The sequence below is a fragment of the Cordyceps fumosorosea genome, assembly GCF_001636725.1.
Source record: "Cordyceps fumosorosea ARSEF 2679 chromosome Unknown scaffold_4, whole genome shotgun sequence".
Classification (NCBI taxonomy): Eukaryota; Fungi; Ascomycota; class Sordariomycetes; order Hypocreales; family Cordycipitaceae; genus Cordyceps; species Cordyceps fumosorosea.
In genome coordinates, this window is record NW_017387304.1 from 1,331,297 (window position 1) to 1,345,689 (window position 14,393).

The following is a 14,393-nucleotide window of genomic DNA, read 5'->3' on the forward strand; positions in this document are numbered from 1 at the left end:
GTGATACAGGTCGATATCTAGGCTCAACGCCTTCCTTTACTCGTACTGGATGCCAAGTCCCACCCGCCTCCCGTCAGCGTCCGCCCCGGTACGGGCCTTTTTCGCCGGGCTGCCCTGTTCACGCCGTGACTTGGCCGCCGCCGTCTCGGCATCAGACCCGGAGAGCCGTCGCTTTTCTGAACGACTGAAATCTGGTAGTCTGGAGCGGGGCTTGGGGACAACTGGCTTGATCGGGAGCCGGTTGGGGCTGCCGTCCCGCGAGTCCCCAGAACTCGCCATGTCAAAGCTATGTCCTGGATGACGGCGGAGGAGATCCGTGGCAGCCTGACTAGCTTGGCTGCCAAAGACGTCTCGATCTTCGACCATACCACTTCGCTCGCTGCGCATGGACACGTTGGCGCGGTGACCGGATGCTCTCCTGGCGGCAGCGGCATCATCGCTGTCGTCGGCAGAGATGGTACTCTCGCGGCTCCTCTGACCAGGATGTGTATCTGGTGTGACGGGCTCAAATCGTTTTTGTGAGTACATCATGCGCGGCTCCGTCTGTGGCACCAGGTCGGCAGATGGGAGCAGGCCAGAGTGCGCACCGCGGGGATGGTTCAGGGGTGTGGTAGGGAGAGACGACATAGACTGGGCGTTGCGGCTGTGTCTGCGGCTCTGGCGAGATGTGAGGCGAGCTGGTTGGGCAGGCGTCGAGGGGGCACTGTTGTTCGGATCGTCATGGCTGATAGCCTGGAGAATCATCGACAGACCATGCTGGTTCTCGGTGCCGTGCGTGCGCGCAGTATGGCGCGACTGCGCTGGGTGGGAGCTTTGTTGTGGATCAGGTGCATCGTGGGGGAAACCGTGGCGGCTGTACAGCCCTTTAAAGCGCACTCTATTGTCACGTATGCGGTTGAGAAGCACATCACGCTCGTCAGTGAGATGTATGTTCTCTTCTTGCATTCGCCTGATGACTTTCTTAGCGGCGTGCAGGCGCGTTTGCAAGTTTTCAATTTCATCCAAGCTCGCTTCGTTGGATGCCTTGAGCTCCAAGTACTTGGTAGTCATGGCATCCGAAGGCGAGCCGAAGTCGCGCTTGACGTGCCTGGAGTGCTCTGGCAGGCAAAGAACATCAACTTGACGGCGAACCATGTCATGTTCGACAGCAGCGCGCTTAGACTCCTCGTCGGCCTGCATGCTGAGTAGATTATATTGCAGCTTGTGATGCGCGGCCTCCATTTTGAATTTTTGGTTGTCGATGATGCATGTTTGCAGCATTTCGCGCAGTTGGTCGGACGAAGCATCGCGAATCTGGTCCGGGGAGGGCGCGGTGTAGACGGAGGAGACGTTGATATCGCGGTCGCGCAGGTTATTGAGTATCGTGGCGGGCGGAGAGACTGGGACCGTCTGCTGCGATTGGGAGAATGCGGTTGTGCGTCGATTGGCTGCGACACCGAGCTGCGATGAGGGAGGCGGGGTAAGGGAGGAAGGAATGACTATTGCGGATGGCCTGTCGTCGTTGACCTCGGTCTTGAAGGAGGCGCTGGGATCGATAGGCGAGCCAGGGCCTTCAGTGGAGGGCAGGGTGACCTGGGAGAGTGGTTCCTGCTCTTGATCCATGATTGGAATTGGCGTAGTCGGGACGGACGGGCTTGCGCGACGCGGTTGTTGGCGGTCCGTGGCCGGACGGGCGGCCATGGTTGTGTGATGTGAAGCTATTGCGAGGGGGAGGAAGCGGTGGCGGACGATGCTGTGATGATTTGGCGGCGCAATGATTTTCTTGGTTTGTTGGGTGAAAGAAAACAAGAGGGCGTCAACGTGGAGGTAGAGTTGACGGGTCCCTGAGTAAGGGTTGTTTGTATGTCTCAGAAAGCGATGACGGGTGCGGACCGAGAAGTCGCATACGCACGGTGAGGCCGAAACTAAACAAAAGGCGATGGACACGCGACTCGCGGATGGTATGTTGAATGAGAAAGAGGAGGGATGAAGAAGGTTTAGAGGGAAATAATTCAGATGATGGCGGATGAAGATGAGAGGAAAGGGGGAAAAAACAAATGCAGAAGGTGATGTGGGTGGCTGGTTGGATGGTGGGATGTGAAGAGCGTGGATATTCAATGCAAACGGGGACAAGTTCGCAGCGGCAAGTCAACTTGGGCTGCGAGGGCAGAGGCAGAACGGTTGCGGAAAAATGAAAATGGAGAAGGCGGAAAGGCGCGAAAAACAGGGGCAAACAGGGGTCGAGAGGGGAGGCTGGTGGCCAGCTGATGGCGCTAAAAAGCAACTCGACAGCGCTAGAATCGTGGTATCCGGGGAGCAAAAACAGGGGCATTACAGGGCGCTACAGGGGTTCGAGAAAACATTGGAGGCAGGTACATAGATTGGGGGGCTGGTGATTCACAGCAGTTGGAGATTGACCCTCTCTATGTGCTTAATCATTTGGTAGAAGGAAGGAATAAAAAGGAATCTGGGAATATTTATTTAAATTATACTATTTAGAGCAAGCAGCCGCTGTCTCGGCAAAGTTGCCGATGCAGTACGGAGCACAGCAGCTGTTCCGCTGCCACCTCAGGCACCAACACCCATCCAGCGAACAACTTATTCTCACCACGAAGCGCCAACTCCTGCCACCTCATCAACAAGCAGGTCTACGTTCACCACCGCCATCTCCAGTGCCCGCTCAATTATCCGCGTAGAACCGCGCCAGCTCCTCGTCGTTGTGCTCTGCCAGCCAGTCCAAGCCCCATACCCAGGCCTCGCTCACGCGCGCCCCTTGCCTGCTGCGCATCTCCGCCAGCGCCCGAAACGCCACGGCCTCGCGCGAGTAGAATCCCGCCGCCGTGAACGGGAACACGACGCAGTCATCGTCCTCGTCGTGCCGTGCCTGCCTCTCCACCGCCTTGGCGAAGCGATGCCCGCGATCCCACCTCTCCCGCTCCACCTCGGAGACGTCGGCGTCCTCGCCTGACCACCCCGGGATCGCTGCGTCGACGCCCATCCGCCGTGGGAACCGGTGCAGCGCCGCCTCTGGCAGCGCCATGACCGAGCCCCAGTCGATGACGCCCAGGATGTTGAATTCGGCGTCCACCAGCACGTTGCTCGGGCCCAGGCCGTAATTCGCCAGCCCGAAGCCGCCACACTCATCCTCTTCATCTTCCGCTCCCTCCTCGTCCACGCTTCTTGTCGGCCGGATGAAGGACGCCGCCACCACGCGCGTAAACGCCCGCAGCAGAGCGTCCTGGCCCTCCAGTGCCGGCTTGCCGATGGCGAGCCGGCGTGCCAGCCTCAGCGGGTAGTCGAGGTAAAAGGCGGCCGCCGAGTCGTACGGGCCGGATAGCGTCTCAGCGATGGGACCGGTCGCGAACGCGCCCGGGTTGCTGCTCTCGCGGTAGATGGATCCGATCTTGGGCAGGCGCACCGATGCCAGGCGCGCCATGATGCCCGCCAGCTGTCGCCAGAACCGGTCCCGGAACTGTGCTGGGATGGCGCCCTCGTCATCGCCCGGGTTGTACAGCCTGGAGACGGCTTCTGCCGTGCTTCCGGGTATGTAGTCCATGAGCACGAAGACGCAGCCGACATCGTTGTCAATGTCGAGGTCGAAGCCGTGAACCTGAGGCGCCTTGATGTCCGTGTTTTGCCTGCCCATGATCTCCCCGCGTTAACACACCAAGGCACGCAACATCCAGTTGCTAGTCCCGACAAGAAAAGCATACCGTACAAAGGCCATTGTTGCGAGCTCGGAGCTCATGGCCACGTTCATGGCGCCGGAGCCCAGATCATCATCACCCCAGATAGGCGGCATGCGCATCCGGGCCACCCACTCCTTGCCGTCCTCGAAGCGCAGCTTCCGCACCATGTGGTTGCTGCCGACGGCGAACTCGGGGCACACGGTGCAGTCGATGCCGTTGCGAAGCCCAGAGGCGTAGTCACACAGCGCGCTTTCGTCCGTGTACTTGAGAAACTGTACGATGCGCTCCGCATACTCGTCGGTGTGCTCCGTGGCACCAGTCCACGCCGCGCTCCCCACGGTGAATGTGTTTCTCATGCTTGCCGCTTGGGGTGAAGCTTCTGGCTGCATTTTTGCTGAAGCACGAGGAAAAGAATGCTGCGTCATCTTGAAAAAAAAAAAAAAAAAAAAAAAAAACTGCCTTTTGCACAGAGAGAGAGCAACAAGCAGCCCCTCCTCGTCCTCTTCCCTCCGATGGTGCCCGCCCGCCTTTTTTCACGCCACAAATTCGTGTTCACACCCATCATGCTGGGCTGCATGCGAACCAATCAAGGCGAACCGCGTTTTTCTTTTTCAATGTTTCTCCCTGTAACAAATGATGGGATAATACTCGCTCGCGTATCCGTCAGAATCTCTTGTAGAACAGGTCGCATAATCCTGGACGAACCCGTCCGTCACCTGAAGTCTGAGTTAGCGCCCCCCGTCATATCACGCACAACCCCTGCCTACAACATTGCTTGCGAGGCTTGCCCAGTTGGCAATGTGCCTTTGTATTATTTCTGTATTGGAAGGAATCACGAGCTGTTGCACCGTATTGTTAGTGCTGCTTGGCTGCAAAAGCCAAAAGGGCTACGTGGCTTGCAATACCTTGCGATTCGTGCAGGCTCACCCAGCTGCCCAACCATGCACGGCTTGCCCTCCCTACCAGGATCACCACCCCCCTTCTGGATGCCGCACCAACAAATGGACAGAAAGATGATGGCCCCTCATCGACGACTAGCTATCCCTACTTTGGTACTGTGTCTTCTCCTCTCCAACGTAAAGAGTTGGTAGATCCCAAATTAGAGCAGTCTGGCTTCGTCATTCGCCTCTTGTTGGCTTGTCGCACGAACTCGGCACTTATCGCCTTGTCTCCCCAGGATGTCGCTGCTGCCGCTTGCCGATTTCTCCTGAAGCATGTCGGCAACTGTCATATCAGGCGCTGGTGTCACCGGGTGTAAGACATGTGTGTAGCCGCTGCTACTCTAGAGAAGTGACACGAGCCGGGCACATGCGAGAAAGTTCACGTGTGATATATTTCGGGAGCTTTCACATCACAGTGGCTAACAGAGTGCGATGACAGCATCTTATATCGTTGGCAGTCGACTGACTCTGTCATTGCCCTCGACAGCCATACCTTTCCCTTCTACACTGACATGACAGAGGGCTGACGCGAGAAAGAGGCCACAGCGACTCACGAACTGTTCTCGCCAAGATTATCCATTAGTATCTATACCCCGTCTAGAAGATATTCCAACACAAATTATACGCCTATCCGTTCAAACTCAACGCCAAAGACACCTCTAGTTGACCGACGATCAGAACAAAACAACCAAACGCCACAGAAGAGAATCTAGCAAAAGCCCAGCGACCAATTTTTCCCATAGAGTGAAGTTATCGTAGGCGACGATACCTATAATCAAGTGTTAGCCGGTGGCCATGGAGCACAGGCTGCACCCTTCGTAGCAAGCATACCTAACATGACAAGCCTGCTTCACTGCGTCGAGGACGCGTCCAGCTCCTGATTCTTCTGCGCCATCCGTGACTCCTCGTCCCTACGAGCCTTGCGCTGCCGGCCGCGCCTCGCCCTCTTGTCCAGGGCCCTGCGCACCCCGCGCACCACCTTGCCCAGCAGCAGCGCCGGCAGGATCACCGGCCAGAGCAGCAGCACCGCGAGCCACCACGCCGCCACCAGCGCCCGGTCCCGCCGCGTGCCGTCCGAGTCCAGGTACCACTCCGGCACCCACCGGCCCGCCCGGCCCTTGCCGTTGATCGCCAGGATGCAGCCCGCCCCGAACAGCACCCAGCCCACCGCCGACACTGGTATGAGCACCTGGAACGGGCCCAGGTTGCCGCCGTCGCCGGGCGCCAGCGTCGATCCGTCGGCGGCCCGTGCCAGACCGTCGAGGTTGTCTAGGGGTGCGTTGTAGGTCTGCCCGGTGCGCTCGTCGCGCCAAACGCTGAGGGTAGCGGGCATCGCGACTGCCTCGGCGGGGAAGCGTGTGCTGGAGATTTCTTCGGTGACTAAATTTGGGAGGTTTGAAACGGTCGCCGTGGCTAGCAGCTGCGTGGTGGAAGTTCTGTCCATCGCTACGCTCGGGATGGTTGTCGTCGTGCGAAGAGCGTGTCTATTGATCAGCACTGGGTCTCAATAGATCGTCTGGGGATGGATGCAGGGGCGTCAACTGTTAATAATCTGGTTGATAATAGAACGAATATTTTGGCTGGGATAATCATGCCCTTTAAATATATAGGTCTGAAAAAGAGTTTAATAAGAGGCTTTGGTCTCGCCAATTTGTACCTGCGCGGCGTTGCACGCGGCGGCTCCTTCCAACTTTATGGTTTTGTTTACAAACTCTCGCTCCCCCAACTGTGGAAGAAAGGGCAGTAGAGATACAAAAAGCTATTCCCAGATGTACTAAATTTGAGCCCATCTTTGTCGTAGCGCCATGACCAACAACGCTCCTTACCTTGCCTCCAATCCTCTCTCGTGTTGTACAGGTATATATGAAAGCATGACTTACGTCTGATGCGCTAATCGTCTTCTCCATTTTGCTCTCGCCAGCGCTCAATCTCCTGTTCTGGAACGCGCCCGCGTAGCCAGTGCAGTGTCGCGTGGGTTCCTTGCTCCAAAATGTTCCACCTAGGTACCTTGAATCTATTGCCAGACACATCAAGACGCTCGAGGCCGTTGACACCCCCAAGGAGTCCTATCCTGGGATCCAGCTGTGCAATCTCGTTGCTGGCAACTTCAATGATTTTCAAGCCCTTGATCGAGTCTGGACGAAGTTCCGAGATTTGGTTGTTGCTTGCAAGCAATACACGTAACCGTGGGAATTTGTCCAAGAGACCATTAGGTAGGCACGTAAGGCGATTCGTAGAAATGTCGATTGTCTCGAGAGAAGGCGCATCAAGGTGCTCCAGAAGTGACTCTAGCGACGTAATTCTGTTGGCCATCAGATTGAGCTCCTTCAGCGCAGGCAGATGGAGGGGTTGCTGCAGATAAGTAGCGCCAGCAAGCTGGTTGTTTGCCAAAGAAAGCGATGTGAGGCTTCTCGCAACAATCGCCAAACTGTCAGGTATGGCAGAAAAAAGATTGTGGTGAAGAAGGAGTTGTTTGATCGCTTGCTTATCATTGGCCTCGCCAAACTTGACGGCATCCAGCACGGAACTACCCGTCCGAGATCGGTCGAGGACTCCGCCAGGTCTGACTTGCCAGTCTTCCAGCACGGGCATGTGAAACTGTGTTTGAATGCTATCCATAGTTTGCGAGCGAGAGCGTGATGGCGAATGGGGGCGTGAGGTTGGAGGTGTGGTGAAATCGTCTTCGGCATCAGACTTGGCATCGTCATCCACAATATGCCTGGTCGTGGCCTGATATATGTCGGCTTCCGCCAGCTTCCCCATGAGGCCGACTACAGTCTCACTCTGCTCTTGATACGGAGGCGGCGGTTCCAATCTGCCAGCCAGAATCTCTTTCAGCTCGTCGGTCGTGGCGGTGACGAATTTCTTGTCACGAAGTGGGTTGCCGCTTAGTCGAATCATGGACAGGCTGTCCATTCTCGACAGCTCTGGAGGCACTACGCGAATGTCGTTTCCAGAAAAGTCAACCTGTCGAAGCTTCGTGAGACTCATGAAGCTTTCAGGAATAGCCGCAATGCCATTTTCATCAAGGGTCAAAGTGAGCAAGCTTGACCAAGATGACATATCGGGAAGCTCCTGTAGCCTATTCATTGACGCTGACAGTGTGTGCAAAGCCGGAAAGCTGATTATCGTGGCGGATGGCATCAAATATTTGATTTGATTGCATGAGATGTCGAGAGTCTGCAGTGTGCGCATTTCCTCGATGGGAGCTTCAATCAATGTACCCGTCAGCTTGTTCTTGCGGAGCACCAGTTGGCTTAGAGGCAGGTCGGCAAGATCAGCAAACGAAACAGCTTCAAAACTGTTCTCGCCTAAGTCCAGGATCCGTAGGCGCGTCATCTTGTGCATATCTTGAGGAAGGCTCGATAATTTGTTATCATGAAGGTCCAGGACCTCCAGGCCATCGAGCAGAGAAATCGCCGCATTCAACGGCCCGGAAAGGTTATTGCTCGCGAGCTTCAAGTCTCTCAGGGCGGTCATTTGAGACAATATTTGAAGACAGTTTGAGTCAAGGTTATTTTTCGACTAGATTTGTGAGCTAGATATTTCGCACCTGCAAGAGGCTGGATTTGGACATACCAGGTTAAGAGATGTCAGTTGGCTCAAGCGGCGAAACCCAATAGGCACAGCTGCGAGTTTGTTGCCATGCAAGTCCATGGTTTCCAAGCCACCGAAAATGTTGGGCGTGGCATCATCGTCGTTGTCCATATCAAATTCAGTGGGCATCACATCGGGGAACAAGACGTCGTCCAGAGTCTCGAATGAATTGTCGGCAGCGACGAGGCGAGTCAAATCGACGCTCTCTGCCCAAGTTCCACCACCGGACATTGACTCTAGGTTGTACATGTTGAGAACTTCGATGGGCATCTCCTTGAGACCAAGTGCAGCAATGTTGAGACGGCCGGTGGTTCGGCCGGCGGCGATGCGCTGTTGGAGCACCTTGGCGCTGGCTGGTTCACTTTTGTTCTGGCCGAAAGGATCGGGGTGTTCCTCAATGTCAAACTCTATGCTGCCACTTCCCATTGATATAGGAGCGAAATCAGTGTTGGAGGTTGTATCTAACTTTGTGGAAGCTTTTCTGGCCGCTTTTGCTTTGGCAATTTGATCGCGGAGCGCAGCAGACGACTTTCTATGTGCAAGACCTGGACGATCTTCTGAGGCGTTGCCGCGGGTTTTCGTAATGGTTAGTGGTGCAATGGCACCATCCCAAGATTGATCTCCCGATTCCGAGCCGGGTGTGTTTCTAGCAGCTGCTGGCAGAGCTGGTTTCTTGAAGAGACCATTTGAAGATGCCTTAGACTTGAGTGATTTCGCAGGCGCGGGTCGCGACTTGAGTAACGTTTGTGTAGATTGTTTGTCGGGACTTGGGCTTCTGTCAAAAGGTAGTGGTCTTGAGGCTGAGGCCAAGGAGGGTTTCATGCTGATGCGAGAGTTTGGCGTTCTGACCGGGCCTCTATGCTTTTCTCTCTCGGGAGTGCCGTCAATTGTAGAAAGGGCGGATTTGTAGGCACCAGGATATCCATCGTTTTCAGCTCTGGAACCTGGGCGACTTGACGACCTCGACTGTGGCCGTCCTGACCCGTCAGAGTTATAGCTGGAGCCAGGTCGGGAGCTGACACTGCCCGAGCGGGAGCGAGGTCGGGCTTGGTCCAAGATTGACGAAGGTTTTCTGTTCATCGCTGGAGAGGAAGGGATGTTGGCGAGGGTCTCCATTGTGCGTTCAGACAATGATGGCCGAGGCTTGGTTGACTGGGTATTAGGCGTTTTCAGGTAGATTGTGTCTTCTGTAGGGTTATAGGGTGTGTATTCTTGGACCGGTGAGGTATCGTCATCGTCTGGTAGTAGGCCGGCTCGACTGGCCCGGCGGCTGCCTGCGAGATCGTTGACATCACGGTCGGCCGCGGCGGAGGCCCTGCTGGGAACTCGGTCAACGAAGAGGCTTGTACGTCTCTGCGAAGTTGACGATACGCGTGTCAAAGCAGGGCTCTGGGCTAGTGGGCGACTGACACTTGCCGTGCGCAGCTGCTCTCGCGAACCAGCTGCTCTGAGAGGTGTCCCGCCAAGCGACTTGCGCACTTTGGGGTTGTGAAGCTCATGGGTGCCAGCAGGACCCGTGGGCGCAGCAGGCAGAGTACGAGCTGGGGATGCAGTCGAAGAGCTCGGTATAGCGGTCGAAAAGGTAAGTCGAGGGATGCCCGACGCGCGAGGAACTGGCAACCTAGAGGCTCGTGAGGCGCCTGGCCGCTGGCTAGGGGCATCCATCTCGGTGATGCTCCGTTTGCAAGTTGGGATCTTCTTGGCGATTCAAAGGGCGTCAATCGCAACAACGTTCCCCTTCCACTGCGCGTGGGAAGTAAGCGAGAGAACAGAAAAAAAAGGGCAAGCTTATAAATATGTCTTGTTGAAAAAAGATTGTGGTACGGCAGCTCCTGCCACGAACGAGTTTGTCATGCACAAGTCCCCGCACAATGTAAACAAAGGTGAGAGCTTGCAAGGTCTCGCCAGAACAACAGATACAGCAAGGATTGATGTTCTCGACTCGGTGCAACAAACAACGAAAAAGGTGATTTTGGCAGAAATTCTAGCACGGCAAGTCTCTCTAAAAAATTGGTTCCCCTGAAGCAGCGGGCAGATGGCGACAACTGTCCTCTGGCGCAAATTACCCAGCGCTTGATGACAGGGGTAGCCCTCGCTGAGCCAAGTCCCAGGATGCCGATGCTCACAGTTTATTAGCCTAGCAATAAATAGTTAGTTATCAATATGGAAATGGTATTGTCAAAGTCGACTCCGGCCCGCTCCTCGGGACGGGGCCGGCCAATCGAGCGGCGTGGTGGCTTCAGGGGTAGATTTGGATGGTGGGCAGCGCAATTTAGGACTGTCGGCATCGCGCCACGACACGGTCGTGGAATGGGTTAGTTAATAAGTTAATAATGGTTCTCGAATACGAACGAATATCTGGAGATAGTTAGGTGGCTAATCTCGGCACTCGTTGCCATGCAATGGCAGGCTCTAGGGCAAACCGCCGCCTACTTCCACGCCGCAACCTCTACAGACAACATCTCCACAAGGGGAAACTTACATGATGCCTTCTTATCCCCGAAACGAAGCCTCGTAGTAATGCCATCTCGATCAGTCATTTAGCGGGCGGCTACATGAATCCCATCCCCTCCTAAGTACTGCAGTAACGGCCTCATGGCAACCGACCTAATGTTTTTTTCCTTCCTTTCTGTTTCTTTTTTATTAATGTTTGGAAATTATTGGACCTCAAAACTTTTGGGTGGCTTTAGACGCTCATCGTTACTATATATATGTGTTTAGTTTCGCTACTTATGTATTCGAAGAGATGCGTTCTCAAGGCTGGATATCCGGATCCTGGTGACGAATAACCAAGAGCTACCCCGCTCGCAAAAGCCAGCGAATAAAATATCTACTTAAAAGATAAAGTCCCATTTGCACCCCTCAAAGTCCCGCCCCCGCAGTTCACGCCCTTCTCGCTGGTCTTGGTATTCTCTTGTGCTTCCAATCCCGTCGTAATTGTAGAGTATGGGGGGGGGGCACAGGTCTGCTATTGAAGCTGGCACCCTCTAAAATAAGCAAACTGAACCCCCATGCTAGCCAGTGAATAGGACGCAATACGACGCAAGTAGGCAGTCTGACGTCGGATGACGAACTCCTGTGCGCTTTAGGCATGCGTGAGGCTGGTAACAAATGCCCAGCACGCCGAGGTTGAGACCTTGTGCCCTATTAACGGTTCGTTGTACACGGATAACGCCATGTCGATGCCCAACAGAGTCTGACTGGCAAACTTGCCACAGCATGACCAGTTATAAATATCGATCCCTCGTCGCTGATGGGGACCATCTTTGAAGCCACCTACATATCTGCTCACAATAATATCATGAGATCATGGCTGGCCCAAGCCCATGCATGCACTGCCAAGCACCTACGCCCGCTGGCTCCGATAGATGCGGGAGTTGCACTGCCAATCCATGGAACATGTGCAACAGCCCTTATTGCGCAAGGCTACCTCCTGTCAAGCACAAACCGAAGTGAGTATGTGCAAATATCTCATGGACAATCCGCGGCTGCTAACAAGGTGGCATGCAAGTTGATCGTCCGAAAGCGGAAGCGCACTGCTTGAGATTGGCATATACTGCTCTTTCTGTTGTCTCTGATAAGTGGGCAGTCGGCTCGGGGAGAACTTCTTTTCGCTATACATAGCCGCCTGCATCAATTTGGGCTTTCTTCGCGATTCGTGCCTGTTCCGCCGTAATACGTAGTACGATTTGGAGCGCATAATCAGCTTGGAGACGAAGGCTCAACAGAAAGAGGCAATATCGGAGCAAGGTTGTCTGAAAGTAGACAACAGACTTAGGCCCCCTCGTAGAAAGAGGCAGTTCATCCGATGAGAGGTAGTAACGGAATAGCAGCCAAGATGGCTTCTAAAAATTCCCCCACCTTTCAAGAACCTGCTGTACGGAGTCGTACACTTCCTTTCTTGCATTCTCACGGCTCATTTGCTCATTCCCGACAAGCCCATCATACTCCGTATGCGCATGTCGCACATGCGCCACCACCGCCAGGCGCACTTTGTCCTCGATGCCCAGCTTCGACGACCTTCCCACCCTGCCGCTGCGCTTCCTGAGCGTGCGCTGCAGCACCTTTTCCGCGTCCTCCGCGGGCATGCCCGGGAACTGCCGCCGCAGCGCCGCGGCGAAGGCGCACCGAGTGGTCTCGTTGCGGGCCGTCACCGCGTCGCGTCGCGCGTCGCGCGTCTGGCGCTCCTCCTGGAGGGTCTCGTGAACGATGTGTCGGGGCGCGCGCAGACCGATGGTCGTAGACCCGGAGCGCACAACGTAGAGGGTCCGGCCGGCGGCCATGGTCTTGCGGCGACACAGGGCCGTCATGAATGCGTAGCCCTTGCGGAGGAGCTTGTAATCCCTGGGCATCGGCGTGCTGGGTGAGACGGTGATTTCGGCAAAGGCCATCTCCTGCTGCCAGTGTGGAGGTTGGCGTAAAACCACCACCGATTGCTATAAGACTATCGGAGCTTGCATGACGACGTCAGTCTCGTTGACTGATATTCAGCAGTGTGCTGGTTGTTGACAGGTGAATGCTGCGAAGCAAGGGGGCAGTCTCTTTCGCTGAAGCTGTAGTGGGGCAACAGGGTGTTTGTTGGTACGGATACTGGCACAGAAAACACTTGCTTCCCTACGATCCATTTTCTCTTGGACAATATATTCTTTGAGTGTCTGCAAAGAGGAGAATTATCTTGTATTTCAAACAAATCTACATAAAAATACACCGGCCAACACCTCACGCACCGTTCACCCCGATACGCTTTGCAAGATAGTCAAAGATGACCTGGTGCGTCCGGAAGAAAGCGCCTTGATGGCAGTGTGTGTCCGCGCCCTCCTCCGCCTTCAAGCTCACAAACTCGTTCTCACACGTCAGCGTCTCGCGCAGCAGCTCCGGCTGACCCTTGAGGAAGTGGTCGTTCTCCGCGTCCATCACCAGGCACGGCGTCTTGATGTCCTGGCCGCTCCCGACCAGCGTGTACGCCCTCGTCGCCCTCGCCAGCTCCGACGCCGAGCGCACGCCCATCGTCCACCGCCCGTTGCGCAGCGCCCAGCGGACGCCCGTGTCCATCGCCGCCATCACGCCAGACAGCCAGTCGCACACGCCGTCGTAGCCTTGCTCGACCAGCCGCTGCACAAACGCCGGCTGCCGGGCGCGGAAGGCGGCGCCAAAGTCGAGCACGCCGTCGTCGAGGATCAGCGCCGCTGCGCGGTGCTCCCGTGTGGCTGCGCGCGCGACTAGGTAGCCGCCCATGCTCCAGCCGAAGACGACGAGGCGGCCGGGGTCGACGTCCGCGCGGGCGAGGGCGTGGTCGAGGACGGGCGTGAGCACGCGCTCCCAGTCCGGACGGAAGGGCAGCTTCTGGTTGCGGATGGCGCCGCCCTGGCCGGGACCGTCAAAGGCGAGGAAGTTGTAGCCCCGGGCCAGCGCGGCCGCCCCGATCGCGAACCAGCCCTCGCTGCTGGTCGAGTCGTAGCCGCCGTTGAAGACGATGGTCTTGCGCGGCTTCGCCGTCTTGTCCACGGCGACAAAGTAGCCTGGCAGCGTCGTCTCCTCGTACGGGATGGCGACTGCTTCGTAGGCGTACTCGGACAACGCCATGGCCTTTTCAAAGCACTCCTCTGAACTCGCGTACAAGAACTGTGCTAGTTCGTCCTTGTCATAATCCTCCCGTCGGAAGAACTCCGCCGTGCGGAAGTAGTTGGATGCGCGCAGGTAAGCTTGCCTTGCGCTCTCGTTGTTCTTGACTGAGGCGGAGCGCTCTGCCTGTGAAGCGGCGCGCTCGGCAGCCTTTTGCCACCCGCGCACCCAGTCGTCCTCGTTGCCAGGGCTTATGCGCGCGCAGATGGCAACCACCTCGGCAAGGTCTGCGCCGCCGTAGTTGCTATAGCCCGCGGCACGCAGCGCCTCAAAGCTAAACGTCGGGTTTGATTTGAAGAAGCAGTCGATAGTCATGGGCGCGGTGTTGGAGGGTGCTTTGCTTGTTTGCGACAGATGCCGTTGAAGGAGCGACGACGCCGTAGACTTTATAAGAGAGCGTGATGGTGGCAACCGTTCGGCGCTGAACTGCACGGGCTGAACGTAACCGGCCCGAACCGCGACACATGACTGGCAATTAACACCACAACCGGAGGCAATCAAACGAAAGTACAGACAAAAGTAGGCCCCTTAAAAAAGTTGATGCACTAGACCTGAGCGGAGACTT

At 56.0% G+C, this 14,393-nt stretch overlaps 6 protein-coding genes across 6 annotated transcripts; all 6 read right to left on the reverse strand.

The window, feature by feature from the left end:
* Positions 1-36: 36 nt before the first annotated feature.
* ISF_02600 (hypothetical protein) lies at positions 37-1,680 on the reverse strand (the record flags this gene model as incomplete). The annotated part of the gene is made up of 1 exon (XM_018846206.1): positions 37-1,680. One exon carries the CDS (start codon positions 1,678-1,680, stop codon positions 37-39), a length of 1,644 nt encoding a protein of 547 aa, XP_018706913.1.
* Positions 1,681-2,659: 979 nt separating this feature from the next.
* Positions 2,660-4,057, reverse strand: ISF_02601 (Aminoglycoside phosphotransferase; the record flags this gene model as incomplete). Its single annotated transcript, XM_018846207.1, has 2 exons — positions 2,660-3,617; positions 3,693-4,057. 2 exons carry the CDS (start codon positions 4,055-4,057, stop codon positions 2,660-2,662), a joined length of 1,323 nt encoding a protein of 440 aa, XP_018706914.1.
* A 1,402-nt stretch (positions 4,058-5,459) lies between these two features.
* On the reverse strand, positions 5,460-6,053 carry ISF_02602 (hypothetical protein; the record flags this gene model as incomplete). The annotated part of the gene is made up of 1 exon (XM_018846208.1): positions 5,460-6,053. One exon carries the CDS (start codon positions 6,051-6,053, stop codon positions 5,460-5,462), a length of 594 nt encoding a protein of 197 aa, XP_018706915.1.
* A 446-nt stretch (positions 6,054-6,499) lies between these two features.
* On the reverse strand, positions 6,500-9,871 carry ISF_02603 (Leucine-rich repeat protein; the record flags this gene model as incomplete). Its single annotated transcript, XM_018846209.1, has 2 exons — positions 6,500-8,134; positions 8,189-9,871. 2 exons carry the CDS (start codon positions 9,869-9,871, stop codon positions 6,500-6,502), a joined length of 3,318 nt encoding a protein of 1,105 aa, XP_018706916.1.
* A 1,949-nt stretch (positions 9,872-11,820) lies between these two features.
* Positions 11,821-12,597, reverse strand: ISF_02604 (hypothetical protein; the record flags this gene model as incomplete). The annotated part of the gene is made up of 2 exons (XM_018846210.1): positions 11,821-12,051; positions 12,079-12,597. The coding sequence occupies 2 exons, from the start codon at positions 12,595-12,597 to the stop codon at positions 11,821-11,823; spliced, it is 750 nt and encodes a 249-aa protein (XP_018706917.1).
* Positions 12,598-12,925: 328 nt separating this feature from the next.
* On the reverse strand, positions 12,926-14,143 carry ISF_02605 (hypothetical protein; the record flags this gene model as incomplete). Its single annotated transcript, XM_018846211.1, has 1 exon — positions 12,926-14,143. The coding sequence occupies one exon, from the start codon at positions 14,141-14,143 to the stop codon at positions 12,926-12,928; it is 1,218 nt and encodes a 405-aa protein (XP_018706918.1).
* Between the last annotated feature and the right edge of the window lie 250 nt (positions 14,144-14,393).